Raw genomic sequence first — 20,149 nt, 5'->3', positions numbered from 1 at the left:
CTCCACTCTGCTAACATTATTCTCTGGGTGATAACGGTACAAAGTATTCCCAGAACAGTTCTGTTGCCTTTCAAAGTCAATTACTATGTTATTTAATCCGAAATGTACCCAAACACTCTCTTTATTTGAAGACTAACTTACAAGAGAACTCTAGCGTGTGCTGTATGCCATCTGTGTGAAGCAGTTTGCCCTCACAGTTAAGTTTTGTCTTTGTTGCTCTGTCAGAATCAGAATCAGAATCAGCTTTAGTGTCTAAGAGATTTGGTCTTTGTGTCCTGTAGGAAGCAGACATCGAGCATCGGACCCAGGCACTAAAGCGAGAGGGCTTCTGGTCAATGAAGCGTCTCACCCGCCTGACTGAACCGCCACGACCAAAAGTTCACTGGGACTACTTGTGTGAGGAGATGCAGTGGCTCTCTGCAGACTTCGCACAGGAGAGGCGGTGGAAAAGAGGAGTGGCTAGAAAGGTAGATAAGTTTTATTATCAAGAGTGTTTTTGTCTTAACCTCACTGTTATTCTTGCTTGTTTGAAATTTTTGGCATTTCTATTCTCGTGATGTATGCTGTTTATGTTCTAGCTGGCTTCTGTTGATGTGTTATTAGGTGGTACGAATGGTGATGCGACACCACGAGGAGCTGAGGCAGAAAGAAGAAAAAGCCAAGAGAGACGAGCACGCTAAAATCAGAAGAGTTGCCTCTTCTATTGCCAAGGAAGTCCGGGCTTTCTGGAGCAGCGTTGAGAAGGTACAGACGATTCACTGAAACCAAACAAACAAAACATTCTGCTTCTAGGTTCAGCTGTGGAAAAGGATCCTAGCCTGTGTTTGTTTTTTGTGGTAGAAAATAAAATGCACTTTACTTTTAAGACAATAAATACTGGCGTGGAAGTGGAACTATTAACCGTTATGACATGTATAAAGTAAGCTGTATAGGTTAATTTGGTCTAATGTTCGTCTTTAAGGTTTTGTTCTGGCCTCTGTTAAATTCAACCAGTCTGGAGTGTTGAAAGTGGCGGTGTCTTATCTTTTGTCCATACAGGTGGTGCAGTACAAGCAGCAGTCTCGACTGGAGGAAAAGAGGAAAAAGGCGTTGGATCTTCAGCTGGACTTTATTGTTGGCCAGACAGAAAAATACTCGGACCTCCTCAGCAAGTCACTTGCACCCACCAGACCTGCTGAAACCGTCCCTCCGACTCCCCAAAAAACCCCTCCACCTCCTGTTGATGAGGATGGTGAGATTCTTTTTTCTCTTAATAAAGCTGACACCTTCTTCTGTAAATGGAGCTTACTGTCTCCATGTGGCCGTGTGCTCCTAGCTGAATCATTGGTTCAGAAAGGGACGTTGTCATAGCTACACACCAATGACTGAATCTTTAGAGCGTTTGACACAGCGGTAAAATGTTTCACGGAAACAAAACCCTGTCAAGGTTATAACATCTTTTCAGAGAATCATCCATGTTCTCACGTTTATGTGCAAATCAAACCCAATAACCTAAACTCAGTGACATCTTGTCTTGGCTGAGATGATATTACGTCTGAGCTGCTTGGCAACCTTCAGACTTGAGACTTGTCAAACCTGTCAGACTTGTCTGCTGCCCATGTTATCATTGACAGCATGGAGGTGAATTGTGACTGTAGTTTATGCATTTGCTCAGTCAGATGAGTTGGCAGCGGCTCATTTATGTGGGTCGTAGTCCAGGTTCACTTTCATTTTTTAATGTGGGAACATTTTGTCGTACTAAAGTGCAATGACAAGGTGCTAGTTATCAAGGATCTCTGTCACTGAAACCCAAACTCAAATGTTATGTGTTTAACTAAATGAGGTCATAAGGACTGAAGCATTTCTTGGCTTTGAGGAAAATAAGTTTAGCCTTTGTGTGCTACCTCATTAACCCAATCGATGTGCTGATGAGAGTCGAGAAGTCTTTTTCAGTAGTCAGGAAGCCAGTCTCTTTAAGTACACAACTCTTCTATTTCCATTCTGCAGACAGAGACTTTGAGCCTCCCTGTGAGGAGGAGGATGATGAGGAGACCATAGAGGTGGAGGAGCAGCAGGAGGGCAATGATGCTGAGAGCCATAGGAGAGAGATTGAACTGCTGAAGGAGGAGGGCAACCTGCCTCTGGACCAATTACTCAGCACCCTCAAACTGCCACAGGTACCTCAACAAACCCATTGGGAATGTTGTCTGAATGTAGAAGACCGCTGAGCTCCGTAAAAGGTGCTCATTGTAAGAAAGAATGATATTTGAGTCTCATTCCCAACTCGTCATGACGCTTTGGGATGGCAGCTGACCAGTCCTACAATCCCTTTTTCTCTCTCTTTTTTTTTTTTTTTTTACAAAAAGCACCTTTGAGTTACAGTGTTTTTACAAGCTTTACTAATAAGATGGATTAATCTTGGACAGATCAGACATTCTTAAATGAGAAACAACCTGAATCTTAATTTTCTTCCCGAATTTACATGATGTCTAAGTACTTTTTCATTAATGTGCCTGGTACAAATGTTGTACAGATGTTTTTGATACGGACCAAGAATTCATTTAATCACTGAATCTTTGGATTACACAGGAGTTGGGCTCAGATGAAGAATGCTCTGATGAAACCTCCTCATCGGTGGAGGAGGAAGAGGAAGATGGTGAATTCACTGCCAATGAAGAGGATGGTAAGCTTTAAAGACATACATCTGGTCAATACTTGTACATATCCTGGTAAAGAGTAAATAAATATGTTTTTAAGGACTTGAAATTAAATTGACAGTCAAGAGAAAAGGTCCATGTCTGTTAGCGTGTGAGTTAAAGGTCAGAGTCTGTTAGTGATGTATTATTTGTTTTCTCTCTTTAACCTTCAGCTGAGGATGAGGAGGACACCATAGCAGCCCAGGAGAAGGTTGAAGGAAATTTAAATCATGAAGAGGAACTGGATGACTTAGCCAGAGAGGGTAGGTGCTTTTTTTTAATATATTCATGTATAAAATGGAATGTGAAATTATCTGTGTTGAGTAGCCTCTTGTTGTTATTTTGTATGTAGCTGCTTTGAGGGCATTAAATGTTTTTAAAAACACCTTTTTTTTAACCAAACCCTTAAATGTCAAATTAAAAAAATGCAACAGAGGGATGAAGGGCCACTGCTCAGTTAGTGCTCAGGACAGCAATGCAGAGCTGGTAGCCGGAGCTAACCTGTTATGAGATGCCACTGTCAGACAATTTGTGTTGCCGCTTGAAAGGCGGAGAGTCTGGTGGAGCTTTGACACATTTATGGCCCTTCTGAGCGACTAACTCGGTGGGTACCTGTGTCGTAGCTGAGCTAAAAGCGCTGTATAAAAGCCTCTCGAATGTGTTTGTGTCCGCGTGTCAACACATTACGATTCATAGGTCCTAAATATCTTGTTAAGCTCCGAACATGAACAGAATTTGTTCCTCTGTAGTGAATTCAACAAACAAGCCCACTGATAACTGGTCTGTGTGCTCAGTGTTGTTTTTCTGCTGGTGCGTATCAGACTTGCTAACGCTACCAGCAGATATGTGTGAGAGGCACAAACCTACTTTAGCTCTGTATGGCGCAGCAGCAGCTTATTTTCAGAATTGTCATCTTTTTTTATATCCTTCTGGAGTCTGCAGAATGTTTGAAGGTTTAGTCGAGCCATTTGACAGAAGAAAAATAAGATTTTTTTAATGTATTTATTTATTTATTTTTGAACATATACCAGTTCTCAGTTGGGTCACTTAAGATCTTTGGCTTTTAGATAAAACAAAGGATTAGAGACCAAAGTTGTGTTTTGTACATGTCCTTATTTTGGACTTTGACAAGATATTTTCAAACCATTTTTTTTTTCTTTAGGATTGGCATTTTTCACAATTTTCTAACATTTGTAAGAACAAATATCTCCTTGATTAATAAAAAAAATCTACAGATTAATTGATAATGACAGTAATTAGTTATTAGTTAGCTGCAGACCTTGTTTTAAGCCTGAAACAAAAATTTGGTGTATGTAGAATCATCAAGATTTGTTAATAACTGATCCTTGAGTTCTCCCAGGACAGCAGCATCTTCACATGCTTTGTTAATGTAGCTGTGGATTGTATATCTGCCAGTTATCTGCATGTTAATAAGAATTCCACTCATTTTAAGCAGCAGCCTGTTTTAAAAGCGGGATCTGTAAACATCTTCCCTGACAAATCTCTGGTCTCCTTGTAGGCGATATGAGTGTTGAGGAGCTGCTGGAGAAGTACAAAGGAGCGTATGCTTCTGACTTTGAGGTTCCTTCTGGATCTGGCTCCAAAGTGAGCTCTGATTCGGAGGTGTCTGGGGATGAGGAGGTGGAGACTGAAGAAGATGAGAGCGATGCAGAAAGCAACACTTCCTCCTCAGGTATTAAGCAGCTCTCACAGGGAATCAAAATAATCTCATGTAAATTGTTTATATTTATAAACATTTTTCATAAGGGGACTACTTGCTTCTCTATTCTTTTTAAAGACTCGATTACATGATTTTTCTTTTATTAAATTTCTTTCTCTTTCAAATGTGCTTTTCTCAGACTCACCAGGAGACAGTGCAGAGGATGAAGAGAGTGAGAAAGACGAAGAGGAGAGCGAGGAAGAAGAAGGCGAAGATGACTGTGGAGATGAGGGGATGGAGCTCTTGCTTAAGGAGGGAGACAACAGCCCACCTTCATCTAGCTCAAGGCCAAAGAAAGAGATCAGCCACATTGCTGCAACTGCAGAGAGCCTGCAGCCTAAAGGCTACACATTGGCAACGACAAAGGTCAGTCTTGAATATTAAGAAGAATATTTTGTTCTTACCTCAAATGTCTTCAATTTGGGGGGATCTGATATAAAGCTTTTTACAGACAAGAGAGTTTTACCTCAAAGAGTTCAAGAAGTATAACTAAGAATACTTGTAGTCCTCAGCAGTTCTGAACCATCATTTTCTCTTCTTTTTTTCCCCAATCAAAGGTCAAGACCCCCATCCCATTCCTGCTTCACGGCACATTACGAGAATACCAGCACATTGGCCTCGACTGGCTGGTCACCATGTACGAGAAAAAGCTTAATGGTATTCTGGCTGATGAGATGGGTCTGGGAAAAACCATCCAGACCATCGCTCTGCTTGCTCACCTCGCCTGTGAGAAAGGTAACAAACCTGATCTGGATTTTATCGGCACTATTTCTACATACATAGATACATTCAGTCTATTTGGATCATCTTTTTGGAATGCTACATATATATTTGTATATAGTAGTTGAACTCAAAGTCTTTCATGTTCAGTTGCTGCTATTTTGTCTTTCTGACTTGTCCAGGTAATTGGGGCCCTCACCTCATCATCGTCCCCACCAGTGTGATGTTGAACTGGGAGATGGAGCTTAAACGCTGGTGTCCTGGCTTTAAAATCCTCACCTACTTTGGAAGCCAAAAGGAGAGGAAGCTAAAGAGACAGGTAAAAAAAACCCTTCATTACATTTAGATGGGCTGAAACAAATGATTAATTTCAGTGTTGATTAATCTGTTGATTATTTTCTTGATTAGTTGTTTGGTCTATAAAATTTCAGAAAGCAGTGAAAAATGTCGATAAGTGTTTCCTAAACCCCAAGATGACGTCCTCAAATGTCTTGTTTAGTCCACAATCCAAAGATATTACGTTTTGTGTCATCGATGAGGAAAGAAACCAGAAAATACTCACATTTAAAAAAAACTCTAATCTAATCGGAGCTTAACTGAGACCTTGGTCACAAAGTCTGTTGTGTTATCTTTTAATTATCCTAATTTATAGCAAATTGTTCCTAAATTGCTTAAACTGATTAATTGATTATCAAAACAGTTGGTGATTATTACTAACTAATCAAGTAATAGTTGTGGCACTAATACTTAGCACAGGTGTGTTTTTTATTCTCTTGTCTGTTACCAGTTTTTTAAGTGTTTTCTATAATTAGTAGCATTTCTGATGAGCAATTGTTGTTTGCCGTCCTTATGTTACCTAAGTGGCTAATTATTAACTTGATGCAACCCTTTCTTTCCACTTTGCTTTCTGTGATGGTTGTGGTACAGCTGGTTTCCCTAAAATCACAAATTTGAACCATATTGATCGCCTGTTGTTTTTTTTTTTTTCCCTCAGGGCTGGACGAAGCCTAATGCTTTCCACGTGTGCATCACTTCATACAAGTTGGTGCTGCAGGATCATCAGGCCTTCCGACGCAAGTCGTGGCGGTACCTGATCCTTGACGAGGCGCAAAACATCAAAAACTTCAAGTCCCAGCGCTGGCAAAGCCTGCTGAACTTCAACAGGTCAGTAGAGCTGTGTGTTTGGTGTTCTCATGCACAAAATCTTGGGATCTAAATGAGTCATTAATGTGGCATCCCTGATCTCCAAAATTAAGGAGTACCTCACTATTGTTACCGCTGGAACTTTTGTGGGTCTGCAGATTTGTGCACATCTGATCTTTGAACACTATGCATACACACCCAGTTGGGCCAGCCAGGAATTATCAGTCACTGTCTCGTGTCCAAGGGTTGTTTCTAAAGGCTCCAACATGCTTCAGCACATACACGCTTGCTTCTCATGACATGCATGAGCCGTCCAGAACCATTGCAGCATCCGTACAGGCCTGATTCCCCCCAAAAGTGGGATTGGGGCTGTACTTCATATACTTTGTTCATTTACTTTACATAGGAGGTTTGGAGAGGTGGCAAAAGTCCACACATTCTTTTAATGCACAAGCATAGTGTGATTTGTTGAAGGTTGAGATGCATTTTTTTCAAATCTTGCTCCTGTCCTCAGGTGGTAGTGCGAGTTGACCGACAATCTAATAATTGGTGGATTGATCTCTGCCTGTCCTTGAGAAAAGCGCTGAACCTCAAATTGCTGTTGGGAAAAGAGTGTATGTCACTTTGGACAAAAGCATCAGCCAGATTAATTTAATGTAAAGTCTAAAGGTCAGTTCAGTAGACATCAGATACATTTTAGAAGATAGCAGTGCGTATCACGCTGACAGATCTCAGCAGGACACCTTTCACTGACAATTTCATAACCGACTGGTTGGAATCATCCAAAATTGTTTAAAGAAGAGTCCTTTTGGGGAAAATGGACTGAAAATACACAAATAGGTGCGTCAAAGTACTGTCCTGCCATTATGTATTGTTCACTGTATGACACATTAACCCAGTAGACGCAGATGATCACGTCCCCTTTCTATTTTCGTAGGCTGAAAATCTGAACAGGTGTCATAAGCGAACATTATGTACCAAGTTGTTCTGTACAAACTAGTTATTCTCACCGAAATAAATGTATTCCGTCTCTGTCGTGGTTCCAAGCACAGTGAAGGATGCCTCCTTGTGTCATCTGTGAGCAGTCGCTTGTCACAAAAAGTCAGTGAGCACTCAGCCGTAGAAGACGGGCCGTCGTTGAGTATTAGCCATGTTTGACTTTGAATGCATCCCCAAAATACACCAGACCTCATATCTGTGTATCCACAGGCCACAGTGTGGACGTGAAGGTTTAATTGGTTGGACTTCCAGTTTGAAATGTTTTTTTTTTCTTATGAAAGTGGTTGTAATTAGATTAACTTGGCTGATTGCCTGATCCAGCTGGTGGTAATTTCTCACAGCTACACTGAGCTTCTGCACATGAGGAGAAGCACACACTGTTTTATTGCTTGCAAGCTTTTAGTCATAGATCTTCAGACGTACAGGGTGGAGGGAGGATGAGAGTGCACTTTGTGAATCCCAGGAAATATCTGTATCTCATTTGGGGCTGGACAAGATATTGATAATAGATTGTTTGTTTGTTTTCTTGATTTGAGAGCGTACATCATCGCAGATTTTTCAGCACTTACATCATATCATGGGCTGCATTACAGTAAAGTCATCATGAAAATCGCAATGTTGATTTGGAGGTATTTTATCAAATATATTGTGATATTTTATTTTGTAGCACAGTCTTTCCAGTCTTCTTTTTGTAGATATTATAATACTGTTTTAAGGCCATACTGCCAAGCCGTTATTTCAAATATAAAACTTTCTACTCGAGGATATTGTATTCCTATGACATATGGTTTACAAATTTTAAACAATTGAAACGATGCTCTGGAAAATGATTTTGTTGTTTTTTTATGGACGTACATCATGTCAGATTAACCTCTTGAGATTTGTTTTACACGTTAAAGCTGCTGCTGTTACCCACAAGGACTCATCAGCAGACTCTTTTATCTGTCTTTTAGCTCACTGTTTTGGTTTCTGGTCTTTTAACTGTTTTCTTTGCTAAAATGAAATGCAACCAATACTATTACTACTCGCCATGATAATTGTGATTCACGATCTTATCCCTATAATCCTCAAAATATGCTTAATATATGGCACTAAAACACACTGGAATAACTTTTATTTAAACAGTTTTTAGTGGGGGATACAGTAGGCAAGCCAACCCTTCAGCTACAGTGACAGCCTAAAGATGCAGACTCCCCCTTGTGGCAATGTACAAATGAAAACAAAACCACCAGGAAATCAAATTATGTCAACAGCTTTGTCAAGTCACTCAGTGCACCACATGCAGGATACAAATGTTTAGCCTGATAATGAAAATTCACCCCACTCAACTTGTACTGAGTGTGTTTTATCAGAATCAGAAATACTTTATTTCTGTCATGATTGTGAGGAGAGTAAAATCTTGTATCGTCTCATCAATAGTTTTGGTATAGCTCCACTGCTTTCATAAGGGCAGCAGCAGGCAGCCGCTTTCCAAGATAAAAATCTAATGCTCAGTACCAAAGTAAACAACTGGCTGGTGACTAAGAGAAGCAGTTCGCAGGTAAATGTCCAGCTATTTCCTTTTTCAAGAGTTGGTAGAGACTTGAATCTAGAAGCAAATCAAATACTTGACTTCAGAAGTTCACAAACAGGACTCCAGCTGTTTTTTTCATGATTTAAAGTCATAGTATGTCAGTATTATGTTTGCAATTAATCAGTGCAGGTTCAATGAGCCTTAAGCAGCTGCTTGACTGAGATTGCCTCTTAATCTGTACTCCAATTCTTCTCACATATCATCTTTTAATCCTTATGATCTAAATATTTACTCTGTCCTTTCCTGATTCCAGCCACCGGCGCCTGCTGCTGACAGGAACCCCTCTGCAGAACAGCCTGATGGAGCTGTGGTCTCTGATGCACTTCCTCATGCCCCACGTCTTCCAGTCCCATCGAGAGTTTAAAGAATGGTTCTCCAACCCGCTGACGGGAATGATCGAGGGCAGTCAGGAGTACAACGAAGGGCTGGTCAAGAGGCTGCACAAGGTGCTGAGGCCGTTCCTGCTCAGGAGGATTAAGATTGACGTGGAGAAGCAGATGCCCAAGAAGTACGAGCATGTGGTGCGCTGTCGCCTCTCCAAGAGACAGCGATTCCTCTACGATGACTTCATGGCACAGGCCTCGTAAGTTACTACACTGCCATTTACAGCACTGCATTACAGAGAGAAGTATTTGTGTATTACTATCTTGGTCTCTCCATTCATCATCTGTCTGTTTGTGGTTCGCAGGACCCGGGAAACACTGGCCAGTGGTCACTTCATGTCCGTGATTAACATCCTAATGCAGCTCCGCAAAGTGTGCAACCATCCCAACCTGTTTGACCCTCGACCTGTCCAGTCTCCCTTTATCACGAAGCCCATTGTTTTCCATACAGCCTCCCTGGTGCAGGACGCCCTGGAGGTCTCTCCTTTGAAGGTTAGCAATAAAGGAAAACTGGAAAAAGCTTAATTTTGGTCAGAACATCACAACTGAAAGAAAAAGAAATTCCAGGTTTTCAAATGAAAGAAAAAATGTGTGCGTTTTTGCGTCCTCAGCGCTGCGATCTCTCTATGTTTGACCTTGTTGGTTTGGAGAGCCGTGGGTCCCGGTACCAGGCGGATGTCTTCCTGCCGCGCCACAAGGTCAGCCGCCAGCTAATTCAGGAGATAGTGGACTTCCCTGAACCCCCTCCAAGACCCAAACCAGTCCGCATGAAGGTCAACAGGTACGCAGTACAGCTAATGATACTTTTATAACCAGCCAACAATATTCTATAAGCATCATTTTTGTTTTTTTCCACTACAACGCAATACAGTCCTTTTAGAAAGAACAGTGTAAAGGGAAATTAAGATGCATGAAAATCAATAGATAAGCTACAGTTTGTATTTGTTATTAAACTTCAGCTCTGGTTGGACAATCTGTCAGTAATGTTGAAGGCAGTGTGAATAAACATGCTGTTAGTGGTGAACTAGATTTTTCTTTTCTCTTTATTTTTTTATCTTTGATGCTGCTGATGCTGATTCTAACAACCAACCAACCTTTCAATTATACATCAGAGTGTCTCTTTAAACGGTGTATGTTAGGGCTCGTGCTTACTCTGAGCAACAAAATGCAAACATATTGCAGGACTATCAGCCCTGTTCTTCAGTGAGATGGTTCTGCATTCACTAATATGAATAATGAGCTTCAGTTAAATTAGCAGGCAGAGACAGACATCAGTTATTAATGACACCAGATGCTTAAAACAGTGTACATGTAAAATCAGTAAATCAATTTGTGTTAATGTTTGATGTCTTGTGTGGGTCTTTCTCTGTTTTAGGATGTTCCAGCCGCCTCCTAAAGGTGATAATCGCCCGGTCCTCCTGATGAACAAACCCACCTGCTCTGTGCCACCTGCAGCTCAGACCCCCAAACCTCCTGCAGTCACTGAAGTCACCTCATCTCCTGCACCTGCTCCTGTAGTTCAGCAAGGCAAGTGAAGGAAGGAAAATCTACTAAAAAAGCCTGAGCATCAAGTCTTTTGTTTTTGCTTATTTCTCCTCCTATTTCCTCTTTTCCTCAGTGGTGTGTTCAGTGGCAACCGCGGCCCCTCCTCGCCAGCCTGTGCATCTTACTGCTCAAACTGCAGTGAGATCCAGCGCGCCAAAGCCAGTGTTGACTGTGCGGCCTCCCACTGCTTCCTGCACAGCCGGCATACCAACTCATCCGAGTCCAAACCCAGGCAACATCATGCCCCAAAGGGTTCTGCTCAGTCCAGATATGCAAGCCAGGCTTCCTTGTAAGTGTTCACTGACGACATGTGAACATCCAAGTGAATGACTGACTTTGCAGTAAACTGAATGTAATATTGTTAGTAATCATCATCTTCTTTCTGTTTCCTTTCTAAGCTGGTGAGGTGGTGAGCATTGCCCAGCTTGCTTCCTTGGCTGGCCGACCGGTGTCCTCGTGTCAGGGCAGTAAACCCGTCACCTTCCAGCTGCAGGGCAATAAGCTGACTCTGTCTGGAGCTCAGATCCACCAAGTCCCAGCAGCTCCTGCACGACAGGTTCAAGGTTAGTGTTAGGCAGCCTTGTACTTATTGTAGGTGTGGTGTTTGTGGACTCCATTCCTAAACTAATGTTGGCCATGGATGATCTTTGCTGGATAGAAATATGAATAACTTTAAATTAAAATAAACTAGTTTCTAATTCTCTATACATCATTCAGTCTTAACGGGGGTATAAATGATGTTTAAAGTTAAGAAAGGGACAGTTAGTTGTGAGTCTTAACTGAAACATGTTAATTCAAATTCTTGGAATTGCTTGAGACTTACTGGAGAGTCTCTGATTTTCCTTTCTGACTCACTCTCACGCTGCAGGTAATGTCATGCACCTGGTGTCCAGCGGGGTGCAGCACCATCTCATCAGCCAGCCTGCCCAGGTGGCTGTCCAGAGCGGAACAAACACATATCCTGCAAACACATCGACTGCCCTCCCTGCAAATCGGTTGCCTCACAATGCCTCAGCACAAGGTTGATAATCCTTCTTTCTCTGACTGCTGAACTATAGACTATTAAAAACAAAGCGTCTTTTTATTTTAAAGATAAATGTTTTTATGCCCCTTGAAATAAAAAAAAGCTTTGTCAGATATCTGAATTAGCCAAATTTTCTTTGAGATTTTGACTGGTAGGTTAAAGAAAAGGTTATTTTGCCTGAAAACCTAGAAGTATTTTCTGTGTTTGGACAAGCAATTTCTTTTGACATTAGTCTCTGACGACCCCCATCAGTTTAAATCTAATCTTTTAAAATCAGTTTAATAAGAAGTCCTGTTTCTCACAGCTGATATGTTTTGTATTTCCTCAGTAACTCCTTCCATGGTGAGCAGCACCGGCGTCGTGAAGATCGTAGTGCGTCAAACAGCAGGCAAGGAGGGCGGGCCTGTGCCCACACTGGCTGTGGCCCCTTCCCCTCGTGTTGCTCCTCAGGCCTCCCCTTCCCCTCACCCTCACGCCAACACCACCCCTGTCAGAAACACTGCTCCACTGCAAATTGCCCAGCGCACCCCTGGTCCCGCCACTGCCCACTACACCATTGCACCTCCCGGAATCCCTAGCTCCACCCCGAACCAGCCCCACCCCCCTCGTCCTGTCCTCAAAGTAGTGCAGCCTCCTCCATCGAGCACAGAGCAGCCAGGTGAGAGAACGAGCTCCACTTAATATTCTCTCTGAGCTATAATTTATAACCCTGTATACAAGACGAGATTAGTTGCTGTAATGATCTGACCCAGTTCTACCTGAGTATTTTTCTTCCCTACCGTCATACTTGTTTTGTGTTTCGTTTTAATCTGCTTAGAGTAGCAGATGTGTGCTGTGTGTAATGTAATGCGAAACCTTCAGGGAAGTTTAGACAATCACAGGAAAATCTGGAAGCCAGTTTAGTGTATTTAAAGACCTCCTCCAGATATAAAAACTCTTTGCACTTTGGATGAATTTGTGTCTGATATAGTCTTCTATAAAAAATGTAAAATCCCTCAAAAGGAATTCTCAAAGTTACGTCGTCTTCTAACTCATTAAATATCCAGAATGTGTCTAAAGCGGAAATGGACAACTTTCTACCCTTTCTTTCTTACCCTTTCTGCCCTTGCAAAGACAGACAAATCGTTTGTTTTTCTCAAAGTAGCAGCTACCAACAGCACAGGACAAACGTGAGTCTATCTATATCATTCAGGCTTTAATGGAGATAGTCAGCCCTCCTTTTCCCTGGAGATTACTGTTCCCGATGGTAGACAAAATATCACAGTGAAAGCAAGGATTATAGGAACCAATCTAACCACTGATAGTGTCATTATTCTTTAGCCATTACATTTTGCAGACAACGTTTGATTCATAAGGAAAACTTAAAGCAAAAAACATGTTCATTGCCAGTTTAGGTGTGATTCAAACAACAAACTTGCCAATTTCTCTGCCACGTATACAGTTAACTGAGGAGCCTAAATTGAAGGAGAGATAATTGCACTGAATGATTCAACCTTGAATTCACAATAACACCATCAAAAGTCTGATTAAAACGAGCACAAAGTAGCCTATTGAAGTCTAAAATAAATTGTTTTTCACAGCTGATCATTTGAATGTTACATTCAGACAGCTCTTCGCTGTCTTCTTGTCCTCACTGCACCACACAGCAAAAAACAAAACAAAAATAACATTTACTCATTTAGTTACCTACCTTGTTTCTCTGAATAGTATATTTTATTGCAAGTAAGACAGAAGATGTCTCCTACTTCACTGAAAAGTCCACTCCATGTTGTTTGCACTAGTCCCTTCAAATGTCCATGTTTAAGTTGGATTTTGGGCCATGATGAGTTTCCAAACTAGTTGAGATAAAAGCTGATAAGATTCATCGATTAGTTATCAATTAATAAATTAATCGGCAACTATTTTTATGATTGATCAGTTTGAGTCAGTTTTAAGAAAAAAAGTCTGTTTTGTTTCTTCCCTATCTTATATGACACTGAACTGTGACATTTGACGACGTTGTCTTGTGTTTTGGGAAACACTGTTCGAAAACATTCTCAATTTTTCAGACAATTTATAGACTAAACGGCTTATTGATTAAGTGAGGAAATAATCGACAGATTGATCAACACTGAAAATAATCGTTAGGTGCAACCGCAGTTGAGATGTCACAAAATTATGCTCATCAAACAGCTTTTTCAGGGTTAAAGCAACAATGAGCAAAACATGTTTTTGACTGTTGCTATCAAGCAAATCCAATGTTTTTGTACTGCAGAATTAAGTCCTTAACAACAGGCATGTTTGCCTTGCTCTGCTCTCTCCGCTGTCCTCCCCTCAGCTCCAGTTCAGATTGCCTCTTCATCCTCTGCGCCAAAGTCTTCAATAGCACCACGTGACGGCAGCAGCAGTAATCAAACACCAGTTACCACCAAGTCCAGACCCAGTACAGGAGCGAAGACCTGCCCTCCACCCAGGAAAGTGCCTCGTCCACCTCCTCGCTCTCCTTTCCACATGGTAAGCAAGTTGTACCCCATCATCAGCATTCGTCCATATTTAGATCTTTGTGTAAGCTGCAATGGAATCAGTTGCAGTATACAAAAAGAAAGTTTTATGCTGTTGAAGCCCACCTTTTAGCATCCTGTGTTGCAGCTCTTTACACTCCTAATATTTATCCTCTTACTTTACAGTCATGGCTTGCAGATAGCCTCAAACAGCAGCGCGACAGCAAACTGGACTTCATCTTTCGAGTCAACGAGCGCCACTGTAGTGCAAAGCCCATGTATGGACGGGAGGTTTTAGACTTTCTGACTTTTCTCCCTGGTCCTCGTCCCAACCCGGCTGCCCTGAAGTCTGAGGGGGAGTGGGGTCGCTCAGGTCAGAGCAGCTGTCTGTTTGCACAGTGGCAAAACAAATATGATTACTGGTTCGAGAGTCATGCTGTGAGGGGGGCCATCCACAGCATTGAAGACAGGCTGGAGCTGCTAAGTGACATCATAGACAGGTAGAGAACAGATCAGCTGGTTTTCTTGCATATTTTCTTGAGCAAAGATTTCTGACTCTGCTGTTTTTTTTTTTTTGTTTTTTTTTAATTGTTCCGGTTTTAGGTTTACATTTGCGATTCCCCCAGTGGAGGCTCCTCCAATCTCCATGCACTGCTGCCACCCTCCTCCCTCTCTGAGCCACAAGCAGGCAGCGTTCTCCTCCCAGCTGGCAACTCAAGTAGCTCCACTTTCTCGCAGTCTCCATCGCATCCAGTGTTACATGAGGACCCAGTTCCCGGACCTGAGGCTCATACAGTATGATTGTGGTAAGATGTCAAGATGCTCTTTTGCAGCTATTTTGGTTTGATGCCTAGAGAGGAAAGATGATTGCTATTCTGTGTTTGCTCTTAATGTGACAGCACACAGTTGTGCACTTATTGTTTATCAACAAAGTCATGAAATTGTCTCCTAAATTATGATTATTCAACTCTTAAGTTTTAATCAATAAATTCAAAATGCCACACTTCTTTATTAGTTGCAGACCATTCTCCACAAGTGCCCAATACTTTCCCTATCAGCATCTGTTCTGCCAGTTTATTTATGACTCTTTTTGTTGTTTAAATAATTTGTATTATTTCTGTGTACAGGTAAGCTGCAGACTCTACACACTTTGCTGCGAAAGCTGAAGACAGGAGGCCACAGAGTGTTGATCTTCACTCAGATGACGCGTATGTTAGATGTGCTGGAGCAGTTCCTCAACTACCACGGACACATCTACCTCCGTCTGGATGGCAGCACCCGTGTGGAGCAGAGACAGGTTAGTATTGATTTGGGGCGTCACAATTTCACCTCTTAATGGAAAAATTGATCAAGGTGAACAGGATCGACAATTCTACAAGCGTTTTCTTTTTCTCTTCGCCCCCACCTGCTTCTTTGCATCCAAAGAAAAAAAATACACTCCAGAGATGACACATCTAGCTTTGGGTCAGCCTGCAGCTGCACTTAGTTCTGTGTGCATGAAGATGATTTACTGACTGGTACTGGAAGAAACTCTGGGTTTATTTTTATTTTCAGAGATCCATTATTGATTTCTTTGAGGAGAGGGCACACTCAGAGAGAAAATACTGACCTGAACCAAAGTGATAATATTGCATTTATTGATTTGTTTGGGAAGAGGTCTACTAGGGCCAGATCTGAGATGAACCAACTATGCAGGAAACAGAATTATTATCATTTTGTTGTTTACTGTTGAATCTCTGAAGGCTAGTATTTTTTGTTAAACTCAAGGTTCTATTGTCAATTAGTATTACTTGGACTTGCTAACCTTAAAAAATCCATCCGTCAAGCTGTTGTTGTAAAACACCTCTTATCCTTTTAAAGGAAAAGAACATGAAAATGCGAATGACAGTTTCTAGGGCATGAAACCAATGATTTGTTGTTGAACAAATCCAGACAGGATACTCTAACAATGGCAAAGCTGTCAGTGCTGATAAAAGTATTTAAAGTATTTTTTGTTGTTGTTTATTTTGGCCACATTGCTTCCATGCAGGTCCCTGACATTGCTTGCCTGACCTGCCGTCCCCAGATTACAACAGAATAGTTAAAGAAATAAAGGAAACATAGTCAACCACAGACTTGTTGTTCTGTTGTCTCTAATGCTTATTCTCTGTTCATCTTCTCCCCTTCAGTCTCTCATGGAGCGCTTCAATGCAGATCGGCGTATTTTCTGCTTCATTTTATCGACTCGCAGCGGAGGTGTCGGGGTGAACCTGACTGGAGCCGACACAGTCGTGTTCTACGACAGCGACTGGAATCCCACCATGGACGCCCAGGCACAGGACCGTTGCCACAGAATTGGCCAGACCAGAGATGTCCACATCTACAGGTAACGGCGGAAAACATCTCTTGAAGTATTTGTCAGATATGGTCTGTTCATGGCTGCAGTTTCACTTTCATTCAAGGAAATATAATCATAACCAGACAGTGAAGTGGTTAGACTGTGAGTAAGGTTCGGGGATTTTTCAAGCTTTTATATGGATCCACACATGGGGAAATTCCCAAACTCCCATTCGCTCCCAGCAAACATTTTGATGTTAACTGCAGTGAAAACACATGGGTCTGATTACGCTCATGATGACACTAATCCATTTGTGTTTGTCACAAAGGTATCTACAACAAATGAGATGCAGAAACTTTCCAAAAAGATGTATTTATAAATATAATACTGGCTGCAAATGTGCTCATTATAGTTAAATAAAACAAAAGTATAGGATGACTTTAAAAACAATAAGACCACAGCTGGTGAATGATGGCGAAACAACAAGGACTGTGGGAGCAGGAGGAGGTGGTATTTGGTTTAGCTGTCATGCTAAACTGTGATTTCACCAACTTTTTAACAATTTTTAAATGTTACTCTTCAGGCTGATCAGTGAGCGCACGGTGGAGGAGAACATTTTAAAGAAAGCCAATCAGAAGAGGATGCTGGGAGATATGGCTATCGAAGGAGGAAACTTCACCACTGCCTTCTTCAAACAGGTAGGGGGGGAAAAAGGACGATTATTGGTCAAATGCTGTAAATTCCTAATACCCAATGTGATGTACATACAGTGGGGTTTTCCCTTTAAATTATACCATTTCATGTGGGACACAGGATAACACCTATTCTGTTTGCTTTAACCAGGTCTCAGCACTACTTAGTTTCTACTACTGGTTGTACATCATACTAAAGTAAAATTCAAGCTGTTTTTTTTTCCCCTGAACAATGAAAGTGTTGATTTATTTATACTTGTGCATATTTGAATCATACACAGCAGCTTTCACAACAAAATAAAAAAGCAAAACAAAAATACTTCAAAGCTCTGCAAACAAACATGAAACATGATTAACAGTCATAGCATTGTGTGCCTCCAGAGAGAAGAGAAGAATATATAAGATAGAGAATACTAAATAAAATAAAATGAAAATACTTTAAAAGAAAGATGTTTTTGCCAAATTCCTGACTTAATCAGTATAGAACCTTAATCATATTGGTAATCCAAAATGAATAATTACAAGAGCCTGTTGGTTTTAAAAACATGTCAGTCTTTACATGGAGTTTTGCAGTTATTGCTCCATTGAGTACACTTTCATTAACCTGTCTTGCCATGGATGTATCGTGGGTGGCAGTTGTATGAGCCAAGATGAAGATATTTTTGTGCCACCAATGAAACGATATGCAGTGAGTAAGCTTTACTTTTTTCCCAAAGCACCATCAAGAATTGCTATCATAATATAACACGATAGCAGCAGCAGTAGTAGTATTTCTGTATGAATCCTTTCTTAGGATGATTTTTGACAATCCAGAAAATCCTGTGACGATGAATCATTGGTATATCCAAACACAAACATGTTGTAGGTGTGTTTGATGACTGAGATATCTAATTGACTGTAGTCAGTGTTTGTACATAAAGAAATGTTCTTTCATTGCAGAAACAGTCTATGCTCTCTTCCACTTTAATTACATTTTTCCAGAGTAATGCCTCTCTTGTGTTGTTTGAAGCATGCCGACATTGAAACATTTTCTAATTACTGCATTAAATAAATGACACTTATTAGCATGACTGCTCTTATTGAGTACAGTGTCAGGACATTAATGCAGTTCAAGCGCCTCTCATTTATGTTTGTCATCAACTACAATGAGCTGTTCTCCTGAGCTGAATGTGTCTCATTTTCTGTTTGTTGCTCAGCAAACCATCCGGGAGCTGTTTGATATGAATGAGGGGGAGAAGAGAGAGATGGCAGTGGAGCTGTCGGTGCCCCAACCCGAGGAGGAGGAGGCTGTCAACAAACAGAGCACCACCATCCTGGAGCAGGTTAGATTAATTGTCCCTGTTGCTACAGAAAAAAAAGTGGTAATATATCAAAATTGAGTGTGTAACCAACACATTCTTTGGGTCGTTGACAGTATAAATTGAGTTCAGGTGAAACAAATCAAACAGCTTTTCCAATCAGTAACACAGATAACATGGCCATCTTGAAATGATTCCTTCAGGCTCTGTGTCGTGCCGAGGATGAGGAGGACATAGTCGCAGCCTCTCAGGCCAAAGCAGAGCAGGTGGCAGAACTGGCAGAATTCAACGAGAACATACCACTGGATGACGGAGGGGAACAAGAGGAAGTAGAGGAGCTTTCCAAGGCTGAGCAGGAAATAGCAGCTCTGGTGGAGCAGGTGAATAATCATGCAGTTCTGTGATTAAGCAATTAATCTAAAATTGAGAATAGTCTGCTGTCTATCTGCATCAAAGTTATTTCATGGACAGTTAACTCAACTTAACATATTTTCTTCCTCTCGCTAGCTCACACCCATTGAACGCTATGCCATGAACTTCCTTGAAGCCTCGTTAGAAGATGTTTGCAAAGAGGAACTGAAGCAGGCTGAGGTAACACCACACATTCACCTTTACTAAGTTTGGATTAAAACAACAGATCTGTGTCTCAACAGCTCAACTTTCTAAAAGTTTGATTTAATAATTCAGCTTCAACTTTACACTCCTGAATTTGTCAACATGAAGCTACTGGGATAAACAAACACATTTAACATACTGAGTAAATAATGTGACGGCAACTGGGGGATGTCTTCATTATTAATTGATTATTTTTCAAGTAGAGTCAAGATTCTTTATTGTCATTGTTTAAAAACAACGAAACACCAAAGTACCTCCCTGAGCTGCGTAGGGCAGAGTAAAAGTAGTGAAAAGTTGGAACAGAATAAAACACTTAAAGGATTTTCAACATTTATTTCTTCTGCTACATAAAATGAATCTGTCCAAAATAAGTGGATTTGAAAAAACTAGCACGTTAACCTGTACAGTTACCTGCAAAGTCCAGAGCACTTTGAATGTGAGATGTTTTTTCAACTCCATGTCATGGCCATCATTATTTAATAGTCACAAATAGACCTGTCACAACAATGTAGGGCAGTACCAAGGTTTTACTGCTAATGTTGAATTTAGAAATGATATATCAACATTCAGATGCTGCAGTTTTCTTTTGTTTTGTTTTTGTGGCATGATAGTTGATTGAGTCTTATTCCCAGGTTGTCAAAAACTGATGCTGCTAACCCAGAGCTCAGTATTTAATGACCTGGTAATGAGACTCAGCAGTCAACTATGTTTCTCCAAAATCAATGAAGCTTAACAGGGGCGGTCTAGCAGCAATGCATCAGCACCATAAATTATATTTATATAACCACAATAACAACAAATCTATTTTGGCTCCAACAGTGAATAGTAAATTACCCAATTCATCACAAAAAAACAGATTATTTGCTTGGCATGGGTGCTTAATACATTGAATTTCTTTTTTTTAGAATAGAGGCTTTTATTCAAGGTTTATTTTTTTTTTTAGTGTGAGGACATCATGAAATATA

The 20,149-nt window shown here is 40.9% G+C and overlaps 1 protein-coding gene across 4 annotated transcripts in view; it reads left to right on the top strand.

The window, feature by feature from the left end:
* LOC119009296 (Snf2-related CREBBP activator protein) overlaps positions 1–20,149 on the top strand; it is a 37,160-nt gene that overhangs the window by 10,163 nt on the left and 6,848 nt on the right. For all 4 annotated transcript variants that reach the window (XM_037080400.1, XM_037080397.1, XM_037080398.1 and 1 more), the window contains 28 exons: positions 282–467; positions 604–744; positions 1,039–1,231; positions 1,987–2,156; positions 2,569–2,662; positions 2,849–2,938; positions 4,195–4,368; positions 4,535–4,761; positions 4,953–5,130; positions 5,298–5,434; positions 6,110–6,279; positions 9,084–9,413; positions 9,519–9,705; positions 9,825–9,994; positions 10,589–10,740; positions 10,832–11,047; positions 11,157–11,321; positions 11,627–11,779; positions 12,111–12,440; positions 14,100–14,275; positions 14,449–14,762; positions 14,866–15,068; positions 15,390–15,559; positions 16,431–16,627; positions 17,163–17,277; positions 18,468–18,593; positions 18,773–18,949; positions 19,077–19,160. In XM_037080400.1, coding sequence (XP_036936295.1) covers positions 282–467; positions 604–744; positions 1,039–1,231; positions 1,987–2,156; positions 2,569–2,662; positions 2,849–2,938; positions 4,195–4,368; positions 4,535–4,761; positions 4,953–5,130; positions 5,298–5,434; positions 6,110–6,279; positions 9,084–9,413; positions 9,519–9,705; positions 9,825–9,994; positions 10,589–10,740; positions 10,832–11,047; positions 11,157–11,321; positions 11,627–11,779; positions 12,111–12,440; positions 14,100–14,275; positions 14,449–14,762; positions 14,866–15,068; positions 15,390–15,559; positions 16,431–16,627; positions 17,163–17,277; positions 18,468–18,593; positions 18,773–18,949; positions 19,077–19,160 — 5,025 coding nt within the window. The remainder of the gene's footprint in view (positions 1–281; positions 468–603; positions 745–1,038; positions 1,232–1,986; positions 2,157–2,568; positions 2,663–2,848; positions 2,939–4,194; positions 4,369–4,534; positions 4,762–4,952; positions 5,131–5,297; positions 5,435–6,109; positions 6,280–9,083; positions 9,414–9,518; positions 9,706–9,824; positions 9,995–10,588; positions 10,741–10,831; positions 11,048–11,156; positions 11,322–11,626; positions 11,780–12,110; positions 12,441–14,099; positions 14,276–14,448; positions 14,763–14,865; positions 15,069–15,389; positions 15,560–16,430; positions 16,628–17,162; positions 17,278–18,467; positions 18,594–18,772; positions 18,950–19,076; positions 19,161–20,149) is intronic.

The sequence above is a fragment of the Acanthopagrus latus genome, chromosome 20 (genome assembly GCF_904848185.1).
Source record: "Acanthopagrus latus isolate v.2019 chromosome 20, fAcaLat1.1, whole genome shotgun sequence".
In the NCBI taxonomy this organism is placed as follows: Eukaryota; Metazoa; Chordata; class Actinopteri; order Spariformes; family Sparidae; genus Acanthopagrus; species Acanthopagrus latus.
This window is presented reverse-complemented; position numbering and strand designations above follow the sequence as displayed.